The sequence below is a fragment of the Hemitrygon akajei genome, chromosome 23, assembly GCF_048418815.1.
Source record: "Hemitrygon akajei chromosome 23, sHemAka1.3, whole genome shotgun sequence".
NCBI lineage: Eukaryota > Metazoa > Chordata > Chondrichthyes > Myliobatiformes > Dasyatidae > Hemitrygon > Hemitrygon akajei.
The window spans coordinates 34,494,999-34,518,943 of NC_133146.1; the positions used below are offsets into that span (position 1 = coordinate 34,494,999).

At 43.7% G+C, this 23,945-nt stretch overlaps 1 protein-coding gene across 1 annotated transcript; it reads left to right on the top strand.

Moving 5' to 3' along the window:
• The first annotated feature begins 2,391 nt into the window (after positions 1-2,391).
• Positions 2,392-23,704, top strand: LOC140715078 (interferon-induced protein with tetratricopeptide repeats 5-like). Its single transcript, XM_073026807.1, has 2 exons — positions 2,392-2,445; positions 21,328-23,704. Exons 1-2 carry the CDS (start codon positions 2,441-2,443, stop codon positions 22,775-22,777), a joined length of 1,455 nt encoding a protein of 484 aa, XP_072882908.1. The 5' UTR covers positions 2,392-2,440; the 3' UTR covers positions 22,778-23,704.
• The last annotated feature ends 241 nt before the right edge of the window (positions 23,705-23,945 follow it).

Sequence of the window (23,945 nt, forward strand, 5' to 3'; positions counted from 1 at the left end):
GGTAGGAGACAGTGAGTGGGTATAAAAGGATCCTTGTCTGGTTGGCTGCCAGTGACTAGTGTTGTTCTGCAGGGGTCTGTGTTGGGACTGCTTCTTTATATGCTATTTATTAATGATTTAGATCTGGGAATAGCTGGCTTTGTTGCCAAATTTACAAATGATACAAAGATTGGTGGATGAGCAGGTAGTTTTGAGGAACCAGGTAGGCTCCAGAAGGATTTAGACAGATTAGGAGAGTGAGCAAAAAATGGCTGATGGAATACAATGCTGGAAAATGCACGGTCATGCACTTTGATAGAAGAAGCAAATCTGCAGACTATTTTTGTAATGGGGAGAACATCCAAAAATCAGAGAGGCAAGGGGACTTGTGAGTCTTTGTGCAGAACACCTTAGAGGTTAACTTGCAGATAGAGTTGGTGGTGAGTAAGGCAAATGCAATGTTAACATTCATTTCCAGAGGTGTAGAATACAAGAGCAGGGATGTGATGCTGAGGCTTTATAAGGCACTGCTCAGGCCTCACCTTCAGTATTGTGAGCAATTCAGTGCTCCTCATCTAAGAAAAGATGTGTTGACATTGGAGAGTGTTCAGAGGAGGTTCACAAGGATGATTTTGGGAAAGAAAGGGTTATCATATGAGGAATGTTTGATGGCTCTCCATCTGTACTTGCTGGAATTTAGAAGGATGAGGGCGGATCTCATTGAAACCATCCAAATGTTGAAAGGCTTAGACAGAGTAGATGTGGGAAGGATTTTTCCCAAGGGGGGGCGATGTTTAGAATAAGAAGGCACAGCCTTAGGATAGAGGGGCATCCATTTGAAACAATAAACAAAATGCAGAGACATTTCTTCAACCAGAAGGTGGTGAAATTGTGGAATTTATTACCACAGGCAGCTGTGGGGGTCAGGTTGTTGGGTGTATTTAAAGCGGAGCTTGTTCAGTCCTTGAATGGACACGGTATCAAAGGTTTTGGGGAGAAGGCTGGGGAGTGGGGCTGAGGAGGGGAAATAAATATCAGCCATGATTGAATGCTGGACCAGATTCCATGGGCCAAATGGCTTAATTCTACTCCTATGTCTTATAGTTTTATGGTCTAAAATCTTTAATAACTGAGCTCTGCCTTGGGAAGGCCATTATCCAAGTTTCCACTCTCTGGGAAGTTGCTGCTGTGCCTGAATGGGTAGTGGAAAGCTTCACTGGCAAATCTGTGAGTTAAAAACATGGACGATAATATGTGAGAAAACCCCTGAGGAAACTAATCCTCTGAAGTCTCAAGTGAGCTTTTCTGGCCACCTTGCTGACTAGCAGTCCCGATCTTATGAAATGATCAAATCACATCCCATTAAGTGGCATGGGAATTTGTCCAATGTAAGATATAGGCCTCTTTCAACATGATTCCATACATTAAAAAATAAAATAATAGCTTTTTCCACAGGATTTCCCAATGCAGCAATTCTTTAGCTAAATTGGGGATTTTCTTCAGCTACTTCTTTTATGATATCTGAATGTTAAGAAGTGCAACACAATGTTGGCGCACAAGTTTTGTCCCATGGTATCATTCAACAGTTTACTGGTTGATGCTCCCAGCTCTCTCAGAAATACTCATTATATTCACTCCCTGGACTTTCTCTTCCGGTGGGCATCAGATCATTGATCACAGGCCCATTGGAATCCGAAATTTCCCCTACAGTTTCCATTCTCTCTTTCTGATTCCCCATTAATTTCCCTTACACCTCATTCTCCTCTCTTCCTGCAGCAAAACTCCATCACAGACGTTTCACAACCTCCTTTTCCTCATTCATTCCTTTCTCCTCAGTCAGCCCAGTCCTGATTTCAGAGATGTCTCATGGAAAAGATTCCATTCTGATTTCAGAGGTGAGTTCAGTGTAGGAGGCTCTCTGTTCCTGAATCTCCACATGTTCTTCAGTAGACTCTCTGTGTCACCTGCCTGCTACGTCAATGCCCGTGATGTCTGTAAGTCACATCCCCACTGAGCAGAACTAATGAAAGCTAGAACATAGGGAGGAGATCATTACAGAGTGAGAGCAATGATGGATAACAGTGGGTTAAAGTCTGAACTCTTCTGGATTGCTTGGGGGAGATATTAAATAATTCCTGTAAACCATCAAAGATTGTTGGAATATTATTGAAAAGTCTAACTAGTTGTCAGGATTAGCATGTAAAGGGTTTAATCTGGGTGATGTTTGTATTAAAATTGCCTGCTTTAAAGATAGTAGATTATTGTGACCAATTCAATTCTCAATGAAGGGGCAGGTTTGCCAGTTTCAGTTTCCAGTTTCAGTTTCCATTCCACTCTCAGTCAATAAATCGTACTACTGGGACCAGCCCCCAGATTATAAAAGCTACCAGAAACCCACAAATTGAACAGCCACATAGCTTTTCAACTCGTCTGAAGTATATCTGCGATCCCAAACCACATAATGAGGTGAGTAAACCCTTCCCTTACCACAATGTTATTAGAAGTCTCAGAAAATGCCAATAGTGTCAGCACTTTACTTGATCCTGGGAACTCGGACAACTGGGAGTTAGTGGGGGAGGTGAAGAACATGAGAGTACTCATGTTCATGAGTACTCATTTTTTCATCCCAGGAGATGATGATTTGAGGTAAGGTTTGTAGTCCAGTCCCTGAAATGGACAGAATTCATGAGGAGAGAGAGCCCCGAGAGGCAAATAAATAAACGTGTTCTCCATTTCAAGGAATCTGCATTGGGGAATCCGCATTGGCAACATTAAAATATGTCATCAGTTTTTGCAGCTGGACTGATATTTGCTTGACTGAAGGACATTTAGAAAGACCATACCAAGTTTAGTAAGCTAAATAACTTGATGAGTTTGACAAGGGAAGGACATTGCAATAGCCTATAATCTTAATTTTAGGGCTCATTCAATCAATCAATCAATCAATCAATCAATGTTAACAGAATTGCATCGAGGGGAGTGGGGAAAGTTCACAATCAGAATTTTGCCCGGCAATCTCCTGGCCTCACTTTTTCTCCACCAACTACTGATCTGCCAGTAACATGATCCATCTGTTGTATGCAGCCCCAAAAGGAGAAAATCCTCATAGTCCTCATCCTATCCCTCCTCCAATCGATTGCCCAGTATCCCTTCTTGTCCATGGACTGACTAATATTCCTTCCCAACCCCGGCCACCAACCTCCTATCCTGACTTCCTTCGCCAACCCCACTCTTCCCTCCCAAGACTTATTCCTTGTTCCATTGCTTCCAACATTTGTGGCTTCAGGCTTTGACATGAATGGTCAGATTCTCCCCACACTCATGATCATCTGTGTCTGTACTTGGTTGGATCAGTTGTCAGTGCTACGTTCCCCAGACTTATCTCATTCACCTTTGTTGTCTCGATCTCCAACAACTGAATCTGTCTTACTGATCCACTCATGCTCTTCCTCAGTTTATGATTCTGTGCGCACAGATCGGGTTCAGATCCTGTCGTGGTTACTTGAAATGACCAGGAGATGCAGACGATCCTTCGAGAAAATTAAACCTTTATTTGCAAACAAAGGCTGAGGCAATCAATGAACTTGTCACCGAAAGCCCACCGAGCTCTGGTGTACAGCATTCTTTATCGTAATTTCTTATCTCAGTTACATTTCGGTTTTATCAGCATACCCAATCAATTTTTAGTTGCATATCATCTATATATTAACTAATCAATCGCCCTTGCCTAGCTCTCGGTGCGCCACCAGTATTTCTTTTCAGTTCACATCTTGGGCCTCATTCCTGGCCACGGTTGTTTCTCAGTCAGCCTCCCTTAACCTCCCTCACATTACAGTTCCTGTTCATACCATCCTGTCTGCCACCGGTATCTCTTCATAAGCCATTCTATTGTATAATATATGGAGTACATTTCAGCTAATTAGTGCTGCTAATGCTAAACGGATGTTCTTTAACTGCCATAGTATGTAGGTAAGAGAATACAAGGTATCTAGTAAAACAATACATAGTGAAATGTGTCTAGTAAAATAATAAATACCGTAGATTCCGGATTTTAAGCCGCTACTTTTTTCCCACATTTTGAACAGCTTTGAACTTTGCGGCCTTTAATACGGAGCGGCTAATGCATTATTTTTTTTCATGCCGCCTCGTAAACATTTTGCCTCGTAACAGTAGACCAATAAAATTGATGAGTAGTTCACAGAGGTCCAATGAAATTGTACGATAAATCAAGCGCACTTTCACAATTAAATTATTGTAAATCAGTCATTTGTACTCACCCTCATCAACATGGAAAACACTCGAAGCATTGTGCTGCCTTATGGCAGTTATTTAGTTTATAATATTTTCGCTTAGTAATTCATTTTCTGGTTAAAGTTAGAAGAGTTTTAACTATATTTGTTTTCTGTACTACATCGCGGGATGCTATGACGTCACACCCGGTTTCGTCGCGTCTTGTGGGAAAACGCCGGTTTGCGATAAACAGGACAGCGGGGGGGAGCGGCATTACGCGAGCGGAGCGGCGGAGCCAAAACGCTGCTTTTAAGTTAAAGGCGATCAATAACTTTTCCTGGTAGGCTGCAGTATATATATTTTTTACCAGTCGTTAGGAGATATTGGAATGTTGTTCAGTAAAGAAGTATACGCAACGTATATTTAAAAGTAGCCGCGTTACAGGCACGGTTCGAAAAAAAGCATTTGCAATATGTATTTGTTTTTGTTACCATATGGATTTAATTAAAAGTTAAAAAATCCTCACGTGTAATATCTTTCTGTGTAAATATCTCATATTACAACGTGGGACACCTGCGGCCGAAAATCCGGTGCGGCCTAAAATCCGGTGCGGCCTAAAATCCGGTGCGGCCTTTACAAGTAAAAAATTGATTTTATTTCTAAAATTAGAGCCAGCGGCTTTTAATCAGGTGCGCTTTGTAGTCCGGAATCTACGGTAGTAATATTCAGTACATAGGAGTGATTACATAGTATAGTAAATAGCTAGTACGTAGTGATTATATTTCAGGTATATATAGTGATTATGTCAGGTATACTCCTTTGAGACCCACAGGGTCTCACACAGAAAGAGAACACTCAGAGGCCGTGCACAAAAGCCAAAATAAAGTCCAGTATTTAATCCCTAATTAGGGTCAACTACAATTTCTGTACTCGGAGCTCAAAATGATCTCTCTCTGTTACCCTAGGCTGCTGAGCCAAAAACCTGTCCCTCCATAGCTGAGACAGGGAAAAAGACTCAGACACCTTTACAGACTAGTGTCCACATCATTAGCACCCTCCAGTCCACTTGATGCGTCCCGCAGACTGTAGCAGTACATCATTGGTTTTTCTCCTTGTCTGGGGTCAGATTCAACAATTTCCAGGAGCATCGGGAATCGTTTTGCTGCTGCACGCACTATCAAAGTCTTGAGACATTGAAGAAAACAGCACAGAATAATTGCACAGCTTATCAACACAACACCTGCAGTCATTGCCATTTTGGTCAGCCACACACCCCATCCCCCTAGTCTGCTTTCTAACCAGTCAAACCACTGATGCCCACATCCTGCATTCTGTTTGACCTCCTTCCGCAAATTCTTTAATTTATTCATTGCTCTGGTGAAAGACCCTTCTGGGCTAGTATTGTTCAGTATGTAAGTGCAGCATTGTTCTCCAAACATTACACACACACCCCCTTTGTCAGCCAAAAGCCAATCCAGTACCTGTCTGTTTTGCCACGCCATCCTGCTAGTTGCATCCAGCTGTTGCCCTAAGGCCTCCAGCGCATCATCGGTGTAGTTGATGAATCTCTGTTGATTGTAGTATATATAGTTTATCCATTCAACATTTTTGCTTATCCCTATCACAGGTATGAGTGCTTCCTAGCCCACAGCAATCTCATTCCGTGCCTTGAATTCGTTAGGTATACCTCTCGGCATTCCTATATGGTCAATCCGGATTGTCGGGTCAGGTTCATATTTTCTCTTCCGCCGTAGCAGTGTCCACTGCTCAGGGAAGTTAGCGTTGGACTGTACTTCAGGGGACATGATAACTTCCTAAAGCAGCATGACACGCGTACACGTACCTGCCCAATCGAGGGGGAGCGTAGATCTCAGACCTCTCTCCTGTCCGCATAGCCACCAGGTGTCTGCTAATGGGATAGTCTGAGTGTCCAATGCACCCTCAGGAGGAGGGGTACCCGTTATGTGTTTTTTACCTGGGGTTACATCCCATGTCTGAGTGCAGTTGCCTTGGAAGTGGCCAACTGGGCGAGTGCCCACCCACATGAAGCATTCATAACTCAGGTGGTCTTGCATTATGAGTTGTTCCTGCGTAGGTGTTTGGCTCCTTTTATTTATAGCCCAGGGTCTGCTATAATTACAGTGATAGGCAAGCTTGTTTTGGTCAAACTGTGAGGACGCCTGATATAACATACACCAATATGGGCACATTGGTGCATTGTTCAGACAGTTTCGATAACAGGGATCCGTGTTAACACAAATCCTCATGTAACAAGCCCTAGCCCTATCTGGACATGGGTATCATTGCTCACATCACTCACTGTGTTCCCTATGCCACTGCACACAAGTGGAAGAATTATAAGGCATGGGGACGACATGCTGCGCAGGGTTTGCCCTTGAGCACAGGTAGCAATTCTGTCTTTCCATCGTGCTTGCTGTATACATTGCCCATTGGTACCATGTGTTCTCTTGTCGTGGCAAAATGGTGTGTGTGCTACTTCTCTTACTGCGTGCTCCCGAGTTTCCCAGGGTTACATCATTCCCATGCCATATCCTCCATGTTGATGGTTTCCAAATCTGCCCTAAAGTAGGTGGGTGTGGTATCCTGTGGGGCAGAACTGGTTGTACCCAAGCCGTCCCCACTATCTGAAGGAGTACTACTATCCACAACTTCATTCTCAGAGTCATCAGAATTACCAAAGACCTCCCTTACCACCTGGTCAAATTCCTGTGCTGCAGTGTCGGCTTCTTGTTCCTCCCGGCTGGTGTCTGCAATCTGCTCCTCCTCACCACTTACCTCGGGTTCCACCTCCGACTGTATCTGCGGAACTGCCCTAGTGCAGTGGTTGAGATGATACCAAGTGGAGCGTCCTTCCACTTGAACCGCAGTGGGTGATGCCTTGATTACCGTGAAAGGCCCTTCCCTTCTTGGCTCGTTCCACTTCCTTCGAAACGCTCGCACGTAGACCTGATCTCCCAGTCGGATTGGTCCTTCCCCTTGGACGGTCTCCGGCTCTTTCTGTTTTTCCTGCATATAGATAGACTTATGTATCATAGTTAGTTGCCGCATGTATTGTCTTAGTTCAAGTTCCAATTGCTCTAAACTGGGTCCCTTATATGGTCCTCTCCATTGGGGCACTGGCATGGGCCTTCCAGTTAGCATTTCATGTGGTGTCAAGCATGTTACTCGATTAGTCTGCATACGGTAACTCATTAATGCTAACGGTAATGCATCAACCCAATTCAGTCTAGTCTAGTCTCTGCACAATCAGAGTGCCATTGATTCTTTCCACCATGCCCTGTGATTGTGGGTGGTACACACATCCAAACCTTTGCTTTATTTTCATTACCTGTAATACCAATTTGACCACCTTTTGGATGAAGGCCGAACCGTTGTCCGAACTAATCTCCGTAGGTATTCCAAATCTAGGGATCACTTCGTTTGTCAGGAACTTTACCACTGTACCTGCCCCTTGATCCTTCGAGGGTACTGCCTCTACCCACCTGCTGAACCTGTCAATTACCACCAGAATGTATCTTTTTCCCTCTTACTGTCTTTATCATATCTACGTAGTCGATCACCAGATGTCGAAATGGTCCTTCAGGCACGGGTATGTGACCTATTGGGGTTGCAATCCCCCTTCGAACATTATTCCGTGCACAAACCTCGCATTGTGCTAAAACATAGTCTACCAAAGCCTGTAAGTAAGGTGACCAGAAACCATCCTTTTTTATTTTCCTTATTACTTCCCTCCTTGCACAATGGTCCACTCCATGTGTTTCTGAAATTAGGATAGTCAACAAAGGAGTAGGTGCTACCCACAAACCATCCTCCGTGCTCCACAGGCCTTCTGAGTTCTGCTTGGCCCCCCCTTCACCTCCACATCGTCTGTTCTGCCAACGTTGCCCTACCTTGCATTTCAACCAGGTCCTCTATCATGGGTTCCGGCTCTAGGCTTACCTGGGGTGCAATAATAACTGATGTACACCCAGACGCTTTCCTGGCCGCTTCGTCTGCAGCTTGATTTCCTTTTGTTATCACATCATTCCCTTTCTTATGTGCCTGGCATTTCACTATAGCCAGTACTTGGGGTTTCATAAGCGCTTTTATTAAGTCTGAAATTTGCTGACAATGCTGTATGGGGTCTCCATTACTTTTCCTGAAACCTCTCTGTTTCCACACTGCCCCAAACAGATGACACACCCCATGGACATATGCCGAATCAGTGTAAATGTCTACTTTCTCACCTTCCATCATCTCACATGCTGCTGTCAAAGCCTTGAGTTCTGCTAATTGAGCGGAACACGGTTGTGGACAAGCTTCCACTCTGATGGTCTTGAAGCTGGACTGGTCCTGCTGTACTACTGAGAATCCCGCATGATTCCCATCGTAATCCCTATAGCAAGAGCCATCTACAAACAAAACCTTTTTATCCGAATCCTCTAGTGGCTCTGACCATAAATCTGCTCTCAGCTTGGCAAATGTCATTGTTTTCCCTACACAATCATGGGGTTCTCCTTCGCAGCTCAAAGGGACATAATCAGCTACGTTGCTGGTGGTACATCTTTGTATGGCTACATCCGGAAATGTCAACAGCATCTGATACGCTGCTATCCTGGCTGGTGTTAGCACAAATTTCCCTCTATCCAGCAATTCTGCTACCTTGTGGTGTGTGTACAGTATCACAGGATAACCCATAGTTACAGATGATGCCTTCTCATATGCATAGTACAGTGCTGCCAATCCCTGATAGCAAGGTGGATACCCCTGGGCCACCTCATCCAGTTTTGCACTGTAGTATGCTATTGGCTGCTTCGCTTTCCCTGTACCTGTCTCTTGTGTCAGCACTGCTGCGGCATAGCCTTCCCATCGATTAGATACATACAGATGGAAAGCCTTTTCGTAGTCGGGCAAAGCTAATGCCGGGACTGACTGCAGTTCCTGTTTAATAGTGTTGAAAGCTATCTCCGCCTCCTCATTTCACTGCAGGCTAGTTCTCAAATTGGTATGGCCTGCTTCCTTCATTATCTTCCTCAGTGGTGCTACAATCTCAGCATATTCTCCAATCCAATCTGAGCTATATCCTCTCATTCCCAGAAACGTCATCATCTGCCCTACTGTTTGGGGCTTTGGAGCTTTAGTTATCACCTCAATCTGACTCGGCGCTACTGCCTTCACACCTTTAGATACCATCCTCCCTAAGTATTCCACCTGCTGCTTGCAAAACTGCAGCTTTTGCTTAGATACTTTATGTCCTCCATACGCCAGTTTCTCTAAAAGAGTCACAGTATCCTGTTCACACTGCTCCTCACTTTCAGAGCAAATTAACAAATCATCCACATACTGTATCAGTGTACTTTCCAGCAGAATGCCATCCAAATCTTCCTTCAATACTTGGTTAAAAACATGTGGTGAATGCTTAAATCCTTGTGGCATTCTAGTGTAGGTGTACTGGTTGCCTCTGTATGTAAATGCAAACAAATACTGACACTGTTCGGCTAGGGGAATGCTGAAGAAAGCCGAACACAAATCAATCACTGAAAAGTAGCTTGCTTCTGGCGGGATATTAGTCAGCAGTGTGTGTGGATTCGGGACCACTGCTGCCAAATCCTCCACTACCTCATTCACTGCTCGTAAGTCATGCACCAGTCTCCACTTAGACTTGTCCGCTTTTGGGACAGGCAACAGCGGAGTATTGCGGGGCTGTTTACCCTCTTAAGTACTCCTGCCTCTAACAGTCCCTGTATCATCGGCGCTATACCTTCCTCTGCTTCCGGTCTTAAGGGATATTGTGGTCTCCTAGGTGGAACTGCTCCTTTCTTTAACCTTACCTCCACCGAACTGGCTGTTTTTATTTGCCCCACGTCCGTGTCATGTTGCGACCACAGAATAGATGGCAACTTGTCCAATCTTTTATCTTTCTGCTGGCCCTCTGCCTTCCTCAACAATGGCATGTGTGGTTGAGGAGTTATTTCAACTTCCTTCATAGTTCCTGTCACATCTATGTTTACCCCTATCTTAATGTACTTGTTGTCTCCGGATATCCATACCTCAGGCATAACCTTTCTCCAAACCACTACGGTGCTCACCTGCTTTACTAGGGGTCCTAGGTCGTTAGACTGGTATCCCTCATTTACCAGCAGTGTTATGTGGGGTACAGCTTCCGGTATCCTGTATCATTCCTTCAAAAAGGTATTCCACCTGACTTGCAGGGCCGCCCCCTGCTTCCCAATTACTAAATAGCTTCCCCTTTTAGGTGTTGTCGAATATCTGTCCTCATGTTCCATCTCTTCTCTATCTCCTTATCCTCAGTCTCATCGAAAATTACAGTACAATGTAACTCAGATTTGGGCGCTACAGCCTCAGGCAATATGGCCTGCATGCCCTGTTTCCATTTTTCCCAGGTCTCCCAGATCTGATCTTCTATGTCCCCTATCCAAAAAGCATTGGCTCTCTTATCTTCTTGCACTATCAATTGAGCCCCTGCTCTTTCCACACTTAACCCATTTCTGGTGCATTCTAATTTTAATTCCAGTTTCAAAAGAGCATCTCTGCCTAACAAATTAATCGGAGTTCCTTTAGATACTAGTACTGGTAAAACAATTCCTTTATTTCCCATTCTCAAATGCACTGGAGCCATGCACTATGTCAACTGTGTTTTCCCCGAGAACCCTACCGTCTTAATAAACTTTCCTGACATGGGAATGTGAAGGGCATACTGTGGCTGTACGCAAGTGTACGTGGCTCCAGTATCTATCATCACTGGTGTCAGTTGCCCTTCTAACATAACCTGAACAATGGGTTCCTCATCTGCCTCCCTCGTTATCATTGGGTAATGTCCCTTCCCACTCGGGTTCTCGGGGCACCCCTAATACCTTGCATAGGGGTTTACAGGTCCGCTCGGACCCCCAGGAGCCAGCATGTGGCCAAACTGTGGCTCCCTTGCCATTGGCTCCTGCTGATACGAGACGGGCCATGGTTTAAATGGGCAGTCTCTCTTCATGTGTCCAGGCTGGCTGCATCCCCAGCACAATCTTTCTGCCTCTCTTTTCCCCCGTCTCCTCTCTAATCCTCTTTGCCCATAACTCCTCTGCCCCCCTCCTTGGGAGTTTCATTCCTGTCTGGGCTGTTGCTTAACTCTACTCTGTCCCCAATAGGGCATCTGTGGAAATGTTCCTCCAAAGACATTCATTATTGGCATGGGGTTTTCTGGCCCTTGACTGACAGAATGACCGGTTCCTCCATCTAGCGGTGCTTCATTCACTTTAATGGCTGTACTCACACTGGTGGTGGCTGGCAGCATCTTTTTGCTTTTCTCTTTTTCCCTCTTTTTCGGTTCTTCAAGCTGCATTTGCAATAGCTTTCGCTGCACCTCTTCTTTCTGCTCAGCCAGCTTTCGTTTGTCTCTCCGATATTTCTCCACCGCGTGGACTACGTGATCGGTGAATTCTTGTGGGGTCAGTGACGACAGCCCAACCACTTCCTCCAATTTAGATTTGACCTGCGGAGGCATTGCATCCAGAATGCTTTGTTGGAACAGTGAGTTCAGAAACAAGCTATTTTCCTCCTCATGCTCAGTCTCCAGTCTCCACCTTTTGAACTGGTTTTCTACATAGGCTGCTGGGTTTTCAGTGTCTCCCAGTGGTTCCCCCTTTAAGGCTTTGGGGTCCACTCTGGGTGGATAAAGCTTCCTGAGGGCCTGCCATACCCTCTGCCTCAGTGGATCAAAATTGGTCCCATCAGTCTATGGGCTGTCCCCATTCTGTAAGCCAACTATTTCCATCAGTTCTTTTAGCTTGGAAGTTCCTTATCAGCAGTGCCTTCAAATCTCCCATAGCCAACAATCGTCCTGTTGTTTCCTTCTCGAAGGCCCTAATCCACTTTTCTGCCCCCTCGTGCAGACTAGGCAGAGTATTTTTCAGCCCTTCCAGGTCCTGGGATCCCCAAGGGATATACTGTACTTGTCCTGATCCCTTTACCAGCAGTGGCAGCATTTCCTTCTCCCCGTTTCATGTAATCAAGCTTCCTTCCTCGCCTGATTCTTCATCTATTGCTGACCCTATTTCTACTGGCTGCCACTCATATCTCCCTGGGGTATACCTTCTCCCTTCCTCCTCTCCTCTAGTCCCCTCTTCCATCTCCAATATCTGCCTCTCTGTTCTCTCTTGAGCTTCTTCCAAACTCTCGTCTCCTACCTTCCTCCAACTTCCTCGCAACTCACTTCGTTCTTGCCTTCTAGATGATTCCCATTCCCTTCTAGTCTGTCCGTCTCTACAGTATAACCGATACTCCTCATAATCCCTCTTCTCATTCAGCTGCTGTAGCCTTTGCACTTCTCTTTCCATCTCCCTTCTTTCCTGTTCCAACCTCACCTTTTCTTCTTCTATCTCATTCCTCAGCCCCTCTCTCACCCTCTCATATTTCCTTCTTTCCTCCTCAGGGTCCCAGACCTCTACTTCCCCCTGCAGGCTTACTGTTCCTGATATCATGGGGCACTGCTTGGGTGTTCCCTGCTCATAATAGGGAGGGGGTCTTTCTACTTCTTTCAGATCCAGGTATGGAGCTGAAGCCGTGTTTCTGTTAGGTTTTTCCTCTCCCTCACCCGACTGTTTTTCCTGTTTCCTTGCGTCTTTTTTGTTTATTATCAATATCCTGCCTGTCTTTCTCAATCTCTCCCCCTCCATCCTAAAAAGTTTCAATACTTCCATCTCCTGCTCTCTCCTTTCCTCCCTTGTCTTGGACTTATCGTTTGGTTTATGATTTTTAATTAGTGCTTCCATTTCTTCACACAAGCTTACATTGAATGTCCCTTCTTTTGACCATTTTGTGCGCAGGTTTTTGGTCCTTTTTTCCCATTTCTCTGAAATTGCAGTAATCTCACCTTTACTTACCGGGAATTTCTTGCACAGTATGTCTACTGCTGTTCCTTTTTCTTCCGCCATATTATTTTCTTCTTCTCTTAGGTATTATTTCTTAAAAAGTCTCACAGTTCAAATACTTCCCTGATGCTATCTCTATGCCTGGCCCTACTTTTTATTCTACCAGTGTTCAAGCAATTTATCAAATTCTTCTTACCTTCTATTTCGTTCTGCCCGAGCAGTCCCCAACCTAGGGCAGTACTCACAGAACTTTCTCTTCACTGTCCCTGCCTGTTCAGCCCTTCGTTTTGTATGAAGTGGTATCCACAGGGATTTACCAACACCACGTGGAATTTTCTCTACTCAGCTTTTTATTACCTTATTTGTACTTACCCCCACTGCAGTGTTCTCGATTAATCTTCTGAGCCTCCTGTCAAACCCTCAACTCTGCCAGATTCTTTGGATCGGAGAGACCCTTCGGCAGTTGCTACACACTTCTGAGTCCCCGAGACCCCCAAAACCAATAGAATTTTAGTCCAAATTGTTGCAAAAAGCGCTTACCATTTTTCTGGGTGCACCCGTAATTCTGTCTGCTCTGTGAGGGCTCCCGAGGGACCGGGAAGCGGCCTCAACCCGCCAAATCCTTTTCGCGGGTCTCTTTCCGATCCTGTTCGTGATGCCAATTTTGTCGTGGTTACTTGAAATGACCAGGAGACGCAGACGATCCTTCGAGAAGTTTAAACCTCTATTTGCAAACAAAGGCTGAGGCAATCAATGAACTTGTCACCGAAAGCCCACCGAGCTCTGGTGTACAGTATTCTTTATCGTAATTTCTTATCTCAGTTACATTTCGGTTTCATCAGCATACCCAATCAATTTTTAGTTGCATATCATCTATATATTAACTAATCAATCGCCCTTGCCTAGCTCTCGGTGCGCCACCAGTATTTCTTTCCAGTTCACATCTTGGGCCTCGTTCCTGGCCACGGTTGTTTCTCAGTCAGCCTCCCTTAACCTCCCTCACATTACAGTTCCTGTTCATACCATCCTGTCTGCCACTGTTATCTCTTCATAAGCCATTCTATTGTATAATATATGGAGTACATTTCAGCTAATTAGTGCTGCTAATGCTAAACGGATGTTCTTTAACTGCCATAGTATGTAGGTAAGAGAATACAAGGTATCTAGTAAAACAATACATAGCAAAATGTGTCTAGTAAAATAATACATAGTAATATTCAGTACATAGGAGTGATTACATAGTGATTACATAGTATAGTAAATAGCCAGTACATAGTGATTATATTTCAGGTATATATAGTGATTATGTCAGGTATATTTCTCAATATAATCCCCTTCGTCATGTGACTTGTATCACCTACTACTCCTGGTCTCACCAATTCCTCTGACTTCTATATACAGTCTACCTTCCCTCTGCTCTTTAGTTCTGATATTGAGTCTCGATCCAAATCATTAACCATTCTTTTACCTCTACAGTGTTCGACCTGTGGAGTTCCTTCAGTAGATTGATTTTTTTTGCTCCAGATTTAATCATCTGCAGACTCTTGCACCTCTGTCACCTTTACCCTATTTTTCACAATTCCCTGCACTGAGGAGGAATAATTCTAGATCTCTGATTTTGGGCCTACTGCTAATTATTGTGTTAGGCTCTCTTGAGATACAGACATCTTCTCAGGCACTTGACTGTCACAGTATCAAGCATAAGATACTGTTGATTTCATTTTAAACTTACCACTTTTACAATTGTTTGTCCAATTTGCTGTGTTGTCAGCATTGCAGAAACAGTTCAAAGTCTAAGCTGAGTTCATTGCAAAACTGCATTCACTGTGTAGCCACTATATTAGGTATATCATAGGTACAGCACATTACAGGCCCTTCAGCCCACAATGTTGTGCTGACCCTCAAACCCTGCCTCCTATATAAACCCCCACCTTAAATTCCTCCATATACCTGTCCAGTAGTCTCTTAAACTTTACTAGTGTATCTGCCTCCACCACTGACTCAGGCAGTGCATTCCACGCACTAACCACTCTCTGAGTGAAAAACCTTCCTCTAATATCCCCCTTGAACTTCCCTTCCCTTACCTTAAAGCCATGTCCTCTTGTATTGAGCAGTGGTGCACTGGGGAAAGGCTCTAGCTGTCCACTCTGTCTTAATATCTCAGGCAAGCCAATTCTGAATCCACCTGGCCAAACTTCCCTGGATCCCATGCTTTCTGACTTTCTGAATAAGCCTACCATGTGGAACCTTGTCAAATGCATTACTAAAATCCATGTAGATCACATCTACTGCACTACCCTCATCTATATGCCTTGTCACCTGCTCAAAGAACTCTATCAAGCTTGTTAGGCACGATCTACCCTTCACAAAGCCATGCTGACTGCCCCTGATCAGACCATGATTCTCTAAATGCCCACAGATCCTATCTCTAAGAATCTTTTCCAACAACTTTCCCACCACAGACGTAAGGCTCACTGGTCTATAATTACCTGGACTATTCCTACTACCTTATTTTGAACAAGGGGACAACATTCGCCTCCCTCCAATCCTCCGGTACCATTCCCGTGGACAACGAGGACATAAAGATCCTAGCCAGAGCCTCAGCAATCTCTTCCCTCGCCTTGTGGAGCAGACTGGGGAATATTCCGTCAGGTCCTGGGGACTGATCCGTCCTAATGTATTTTAACAACTCCAACACCTCCTCTCCCTTGATATCAACATGCTCCAGAACATCAACCTCACTCATATTGTCCTCACCGTCATCAAGTTCCCTCTCATTGGTGAATACCGGAGAGAAGTATTCATTGAGGACCTCGCTCACTTCCACAGCCTCCAGGCACATCTTCCCACTTTTATCTCTAATCGGTCCTACCTTCACTCCTGTCATCCTTTTGTTCTTCACATAATTGAAGAGTCCCTTGGGGTTTTCCTTTACCCTACTCGACAAGGCCTTCTCATGCCCCCTTCTTGCTTTTCTCAGCCCCTTCTTAAGCTCCTTTCTTGCTACCCTATATTTCTCAATAGACCCATCTGATCCTTGCTTCCTAAACCTCATGTATGCTGCCTTCTTCCACCTGACTAGATTTTCCATTTCACTTGTCACCCATGGTTACTTCACCCTACCATTCTTTATCTTCCTCACCGGGACAAATTTATCCCTAACATCCTGCAAGAGATCCTTAAACATCGACCACATGTCCGTAGTACATTTCCCTGCAAAAATATCATCCCGATTCACACCTGCAAGTTCTAGTCTTATAGCCTCATAATTTGCCCTTCCCCAATTAAAAATATCTGCTCTTTAAAGCAAATATCTCATCAGTTTATAATGTGGCAGCACCTTAATGCATAAAAGTTTGCAGAGATGGTCAAAAGTTTCAGGTATTGTTCAGACCAAACATCAGAATGGGGAAGGAATATAGACAATAGACAATAGGTGCAGAAGTAGACCATTCGGCCCTTCGAGCCTGCACCGCCATTCTGAGATCATGGCTGATCATCTACTATCAATACCCGGTTCCTGCCTTGTCCCCATATCCCTTGATTCCCCTATCCATAAGATACCTATCTAGCTCCTTCTTTAAAGCATCCAGAGAATTGGCCTCCACTGCCTTCCGAGGCAGTGCATTCCAGACCCCCACAACTCTCTGGGAGAAGAAGTTTTTCCTTAACTCTGTCCTAAATGACCTACCCCTTATTCTCAAACCATGCCCTCTGGTACTGGACTCTCCCAGCATCTGGAACACATTTCCTGCTTCTATCTTGTCCAATCCCTTAATAATCTTATATGTTGCAATCAGATCCCCTCTCAATCTCCTTAATTCCAGCGTGTAGAAGCCCAGTCTCTCTAACCTCTCTGTGTAAGACAGTCCAGACATCCCAGGAATTAACCTTGTGAATCTACGCTGCACTTCCTCTACAGCCAGGATGTCCTTCCTTAACCCTGGAGACCAAAACTGTACACAATACTCCAGGTGTGGTCTCACCAGGGCTCTGTACAAATGCAAGAGGATTTCCTTGCTCTTGTACTCAATTCCCTTTGTAATGAAGGCCAACATTCCATTAGCCTTCTTCACTGCCTGCTGCACTTGCTCATTCACCTTCAGTTACTGATGAACAAGGACTCCTAGATCTCTTTGTATTTCTCCCTTACCTAACTCTACACCGTTCAGATAATAATCTGCCTTCCTGTTCTTACTCCCAAAGTGGATAACCTCACACTTATTCACATTAAACGTCATCTGCCAAGTATCTGCCCACTCACTCAGCCTATCCAGGTCACCCTGAATTCTCCTAACAGCCTCATCACATGTCACACTGCCACCCAGCTTAGTATCATCAGCAAACTTGCTGATGTTATTCTCAATGCCTTAATCTAAATCGTTGATGTAAATTGAAAACAGCTGTGGTCCCAATACCGAGCCCTGTGGCACCCCACTAGTCACCACCTGCCATTCCAAGAAACACCCATTCACCGTTACCCTTTGCTTTCTATCCACCAACCAGTTTTCTATCCATGTCAATATCTTCCCCCCAATACCATGAGCTCTGATTTTACCCACCAATCTCCTATGTGGGACCTTATCAAATGCCTTCTGAAAATCGAGGTACACTACATCTACTGGATCTCCCTTGTCTAACTTCCTGGTTACATCCTCGAAAAACTCCAATATATTAGTCAAGCATGATTTGTCCTTGGTAAATCCATGCTGGCTCGGCCCAGTCCTATCACTGCTATCTAGATATGCCATTAATTCATCTTTAATAATGGACTCTAGCATCTTCCCCACTACTGATGTTAGGCTGACAGGACGATAGTTCTCTGTTTTCTCCCTCCCTCCTTTCTTAAAAAGTGGGATAACATTAGCTATTCTCCAATCCTCAGGAACTGATCCTGAATCTAAGGAACATTGGAAAATGATTACCAATGCATCTGCAATTTCCAGGGCCACCTCCTTTAGTACCCTAGGATGCAGACCATCTGGACCTGGGGATTTGGCAGCCTTCAGTCCCATCAGTCTACTCATCACCGTTTCCTTCCTAATGTCAATCTGTTTCATTTCCTCTGTTACCCTATGTCCTTGGCCCATCCATACATCTGGGAGATTGCTTGTGTCTTCCCTAGTGAAGACAGATCTAATGTACTCATTAAATTCTTCTGCCATTTCTCTGTTTCCCATAACAATTTCACCCAATTCATTCTTTAAGGGCCCAACATTGTTCTTAACTATCTTCTTTCTCTTCACATACCTAAAAAAGCTTTTGTTATCTTCCTTTATATTCCTGGCTAGCTTGCGTTGGTACCTTATTTTTTCTCCCCGTATTGCTTTTTTAGTTAAGTTCTGTTGTTCCTTAAAAACTTCCCAATCATCTGTCCTCCCACTTACCTTAGCTCTGTCATACTTCCTTTTTTTAATGCTATGCCATCTCCGACTTCCTTTGTCAATCACTGTGGCCCCTTTCCCCCCTTTGAATCCTTCCTTCTCTGGGGGATGAACTGATTTTGCACCTTGTGCATTATTCCCAAGAATACCTACCATTGCTGTTCCACTGTCTTTTCTGCTAGGCTATCTGTCCAGTCAACTTTGGCCAGCTCCCTCATGGCTCCATAGTTTCCCCTGTTCAACTGCAACACTGACACCTCCGAGCTGCCCTTATCCTTCTCAAATTGCAGATAAAAACTTATCATATTATGATCACTACCTCCTAATGGCTCCTTTATTTCAAGATCGCTTATCAAATCCTGTTCATTACATAACACTAAATCCAGAATAGTCTTGTTCTCGTACAAGCTGTTCCAAGAATGCATCCCGTAGGCACTCTACAAACTCCCTATCCTGTGGTCCAGCACCAACCTGATTCTCCCAATTCACCTGCATGTTGAAATCCCCCATAACTATTGCAACATTACCTTTGCCACATGCCAGTGTTAACTCCCTATTCAACTTGCACCCAATATCCATGCTACTGTTTGTTGGCCTGTAGATAACACCCATTAGGGTCTTTTTGCCCTTACTGTCCCTCAGTTCTATCCACACAGACTCTACTTCTCCTGATCCTATGTCCCCCCCTTGCAAAGGACTGAATCTCATTCCTCGCCAACAGGGCCACCCCACCCCCTCTGCCCACATTTCTGTCCCTACGATAGCACATATACCCTTGTACATTCATTTCCCAGGTCTGATCTCCCTGCAGCCATGTCTCAGTTATCCCAACAACATCATAGTTACCCATTCGCACCTGAGCTTCAAGCTCATCCGCCTTATTTCTGACACTTCGTGGATTCAGATATAGAACTTTTAGCCCATTTCTCCTCTCTCTGTTTAAATCTCTGCCTATTGTGCTTAACCCAGCTCCCCGAACTCCCATCGGGCTATACGCCCCTTGAATTTTGTTGTCCTTCCTAAATTTACTTATTCTTTCTGCACATTTAACTCCATGTTCCGTCAGACCATCCCTCTGTACATGTGTCCTCCTTATCACTTGTTCCGCCTCACCTTTCTCTACTACACACTTAATATTCTGGAACCGTGTAGTCCCCACCTGTCCTTTATTCTTCATCTCGCTATCCTCTCTTGCATTCTGGATCCCTGCCCCCTGCAAATTTAGTTTAACCCCCCCCCCCCGAGAAGCACTAGCGAACTTTCCTGCAAGAATGTTAGTATTGCTCCAGTTCAGGTGTAAACCGTCCTGTCGGAACAGATCCCACCTTCCCTGGAACAAAGCCCAATTATCTAAAAACCTGAAGCCCTCCCTCCTGCACCATCCTCTCAGCCACGTATTAATCTGTATAATCCTTCTGTTCCTTGCCTCACTCGCACGTGGCACAGGTAGCAATCCTGAGATTGTTACCCTGGAGGTCCTGCCCTTCAGCTTCGCACCTAACTCCCTGAACTCACTACGCAGGATCCCCTCACTCATTCTACCCATGTCATTGGTCCCTACATGGACCACAACATCTGGGTTCTTGCCCTCCCTCTCGAGAATAACCTGCACCCGATCTGAGATCTAAGTAACTTAAACTGTGCAATGATTGTTGGTGCCAGATGGAATGGTTTGTGATTCCCAGAAATTGCTCATCTCTTGGGAGGTTCTGTGGGTGAAAGCACCTTGTTATTGAGAGAGGTCTGAGGAGAAAGGCATTAGGTGTTCAACCTGATAGGAAAATGACCATTACTTGTAACAAGAATGGTGTGCAGAAGAGCATCTCTGAATGCATAACACCTCAAAACTTGAAGTGCTTTGGCAACAGAGCCAGAGGACCTCAAACATACACTCAGTAGCCATTTATTATATACAGGAGGTATTGAATAAAGTTCCCACTGAGTGTATATGCTCAGCTGAAATGAAAAAGTTACTTGCAGCAGCATCACAAGCACATAGCATCATATAAGAAGCAGTCACAGAGAGAAACGTAAATCTAAATTACACACAATTCTCACAAGAAAGAACAAAAACAAACTAAGCACTCAGAGTGTTGTTAAACAAGAGTGATAAAAGTTATGCTGATTGGTTCAAGAACTGGTTGAAGGGAAGTAGCTGTTCTTGAACGTGATTCCAGGCTTCTGTACCTTCTGTCTGATGGTAGTTGGGAGAAAATGGCGTGTCCCAGATGATGAATGTTGCCTTCTGGATTTAAATTGGATAGGAGTAGTATTTCCACAGCATCAGTAGCAGCTTCAGGCTCTTTTGTGGGACTTCTGGTCACAGCTTTTCTTACCATTTTTGTCTGATGATGGGTTTCATCTATTGGAGACACTGGCTAATCAGCTTTGCTACCAATTGCTTCTGAAATTTGCCAGCCATGTATTCAGATAGAGAGACAAACAATTGAGATGGTGCCACAAAGATGTTTTTTTTTATTCTTTCCTTTTCCAGCTACTGAGTTAATAATCTGCTGGACTGGCCCAATCATTAAAAGACAATTTGGAATGTAAATATATTCTGTTCTATTGCATAATTTAAAACACGTTCATACATCATCATCTGAACACAGCAATTATTTAAATCTAGCTGTCTTGGTTGTTTATTGGTTAGTATTTCCAAAACCAAGACTGTTTTCTTGTAGATACTGGTTCGATCAGGCAGAGGTTGAACTGTTCTGCACCCATCTCTCCCTGCCAATGATGCACCGCAGGAATTCAGAATTTGCTAATATTGTCAATTCAAGAATTTAGCAGTTAGGAAGGAGAATCGATTGAACATCAATAATCTTTGATTACTTTGTGCTTTCATGCAGTGACACTCTGAAGGAATCCCTGTTTGAGAAACTCTGCCAGCTTCAGTGTCACTTCACGTGGGTTCCACAGAAGGACAACATTGACTTCAGTGATTTGAAGCTTAGATTACAAGATTCTATTCAACTTGGTGTAAAATATCAAGCCACATCCTACAACCATCTTGCTTTTGTAAACTGTCAGCAAGGTGACTACGAAGAAGCAATTCAAAATTTAAAGGAAGCTGAAAAGATTTGGAGAGAGAACCACAAAGATGAATTTGAAAGAAGAAGCATCATCACCTATGGAAACTTTGCCTGGGTGCATTACCACATGGGACATCTGACTGAGGTCCAGTCCTATCTCGACAAGTTGGAGATGATCTGTAAACCACTCAGTGATGGCCCTCGCTATACAGCAATGATACCCGAGGTGTACGGGGAGAAGGGATGGTCATTGATGAGTTCTGGTGCTGAATACTATGAGGAGGCAAAGGAATGCTTTGCAAAGGCTCTGGAGCAAGATTCCGATAATGTGGAGTGGAATATGGGCTATGCGACTGCCCTTTATCGTCTGGAAACTATTTCTGGTGTTTCAGAGAATCAGGAGCAGAGTCAGCCAGTGAAGTATCTGCGACGGGTGCTGGAGCTTGACCCAGATGACATGGTGGCCATGGTTATGTTGGCCCTAAAGCTGCAAGAGTTCAATGAAGCAGAGAAAGCAAACAAATTAGTTGAAGAAGCATTGAGGAAGTCCCCAGATCTGCCATATGTGCTTCGCTACGCGGCAAAGTTTTACAGAATAGCGCGAGCTTTTAATTTTGCTGTAGACCTGTTGATGAGAGCTTTAGAATTCACTCCAAGCTCTGCCTTTGTTCACCACCAAGTCGGTTTATGTTACAGGGGAAAACTTTTGACCCTAAAAAGGACAGCAGGCAGCAATTATCCTGACAGTGCTCCACTTCAGCTGAAAGCTGAGTTGATCAGTAAGTGCAAATATCACTTTGAAAAGGCATTTGAACTCAGACCATCATTTATTATCGCAAAACTGGATTTTGCAGGAATCTGCTTAATAAATAGCGAAACAGACAGAGCAGAGGAGATCTACAACAGTCTGCTGAGCTTGGAAGATCTTGCTCCAGATAATAAGCAAGCACTAGCATTACAAGTTGGATTATTTGAACTGCACCACAAAAGATCTGAATCAAACGCCATCATCAATTTGCTGAAAGGTCTTAAGATCCACCATGGAAGTAAACAATGGAAGCTCTGTGACAGTAACTTGAGAAAGATCTTAACAAAACAAATTGAGAGGAATCCAAGAAACAGCAAAGCCTTCGGTGTTCTTGGGATGGTGCACCAGCTGGCTGGGGAGAAGGATGAGGCTGTTGAGTGCTTTGAAAAGGCCTTGGAATATGATCCTAACAATGAAGAATATCTCAATGCTCTTTCTGAATTACGCCCTTCTACTTAGGCTACAGATACACAAAAAGATCTGGCGATCCTGTGCATGTGGACAGGTCTTTCCTCCACCATTTCTAGCTGTTAGAGTTGACGAATAGAAGTTGTAATCCATTTAATTCATAGTTCATTTGTGATCTTCTGAAGGCTTTGTGCTGAATATTGTGACCATACAATCTACAGTATTTGCTTCTTCCATCAGTTTTCCAATTTCCACCTGAGATGAAATGACATTATTTCAGATACATCTGATGCTTTGTCTAGATCAGTAGCACTAGCTTGTAAATACACCTGTAAGTTCGCAGTCCTATTACTGCAAGGGTCCAATTTCAACTGAATTCTGAAATAGTTCACCAAATTCTAGGTAAATCTGATTTTTGTGTGACAGCACCAAACAAGAAGTGCCATCTGATTCAGTTCCCATTTTAAGAGCACTTGCTATGAACATAAATGAAATGATTTATAAAATATACTAACGAGAAAGGAGAGTACTCAACTCTATTTTTTCCCAAATGAGCCATAAACAATTATGACTCAATTACATGGAATGTTCTACATTCCAGTTTACACTTGTGATTGATTACTATAAACTTTCCTTACACTTTTACATTTTTTGCTCTCAATAATTCAATTCCAAGCAATTTTAGTTGATATGCAAAAATATTCCAGATGAAAACTTTGCAACTTGTAGTAGAGTCTATGTAGAGTGTTGGCTTACCTACCACACTAATGAGTTAAAACTTCATGGAATTTACAGAGCAAAAGTACTAAAGTTGACTCAAAATGTTAAAAAAATTAAAATATTATGCTATAAAAGCAAAAAAAATTCTGGTAACATCTAGCAGACCGTTCAATATCCATGGAAGGGAAAACTTTTAAATTCAAATTTGAATTTAAAATCTTATAGTCATTGATGTATATTTTCCTTTCAACATTGTTAAATGAGCTGTAATATCAGAAACTGAGTGTAAAATAACCAATAAAATGTTATGATTTAATTCTCCAGACCAGAAGTGATGTGTAAGTGATTTTCTTGCTGCACACAATCGTGAACAGTATCAGTTCAAGGAACATTTAAGGAACTTTCACTCCAGCCTTTAGTACCGGTAAAGAAGTAAATAATTCCAGTTTAGTAAGCAGAGCTGATTGTTCCCAATGTGGCTCTCCTTTCATTAAGAAAT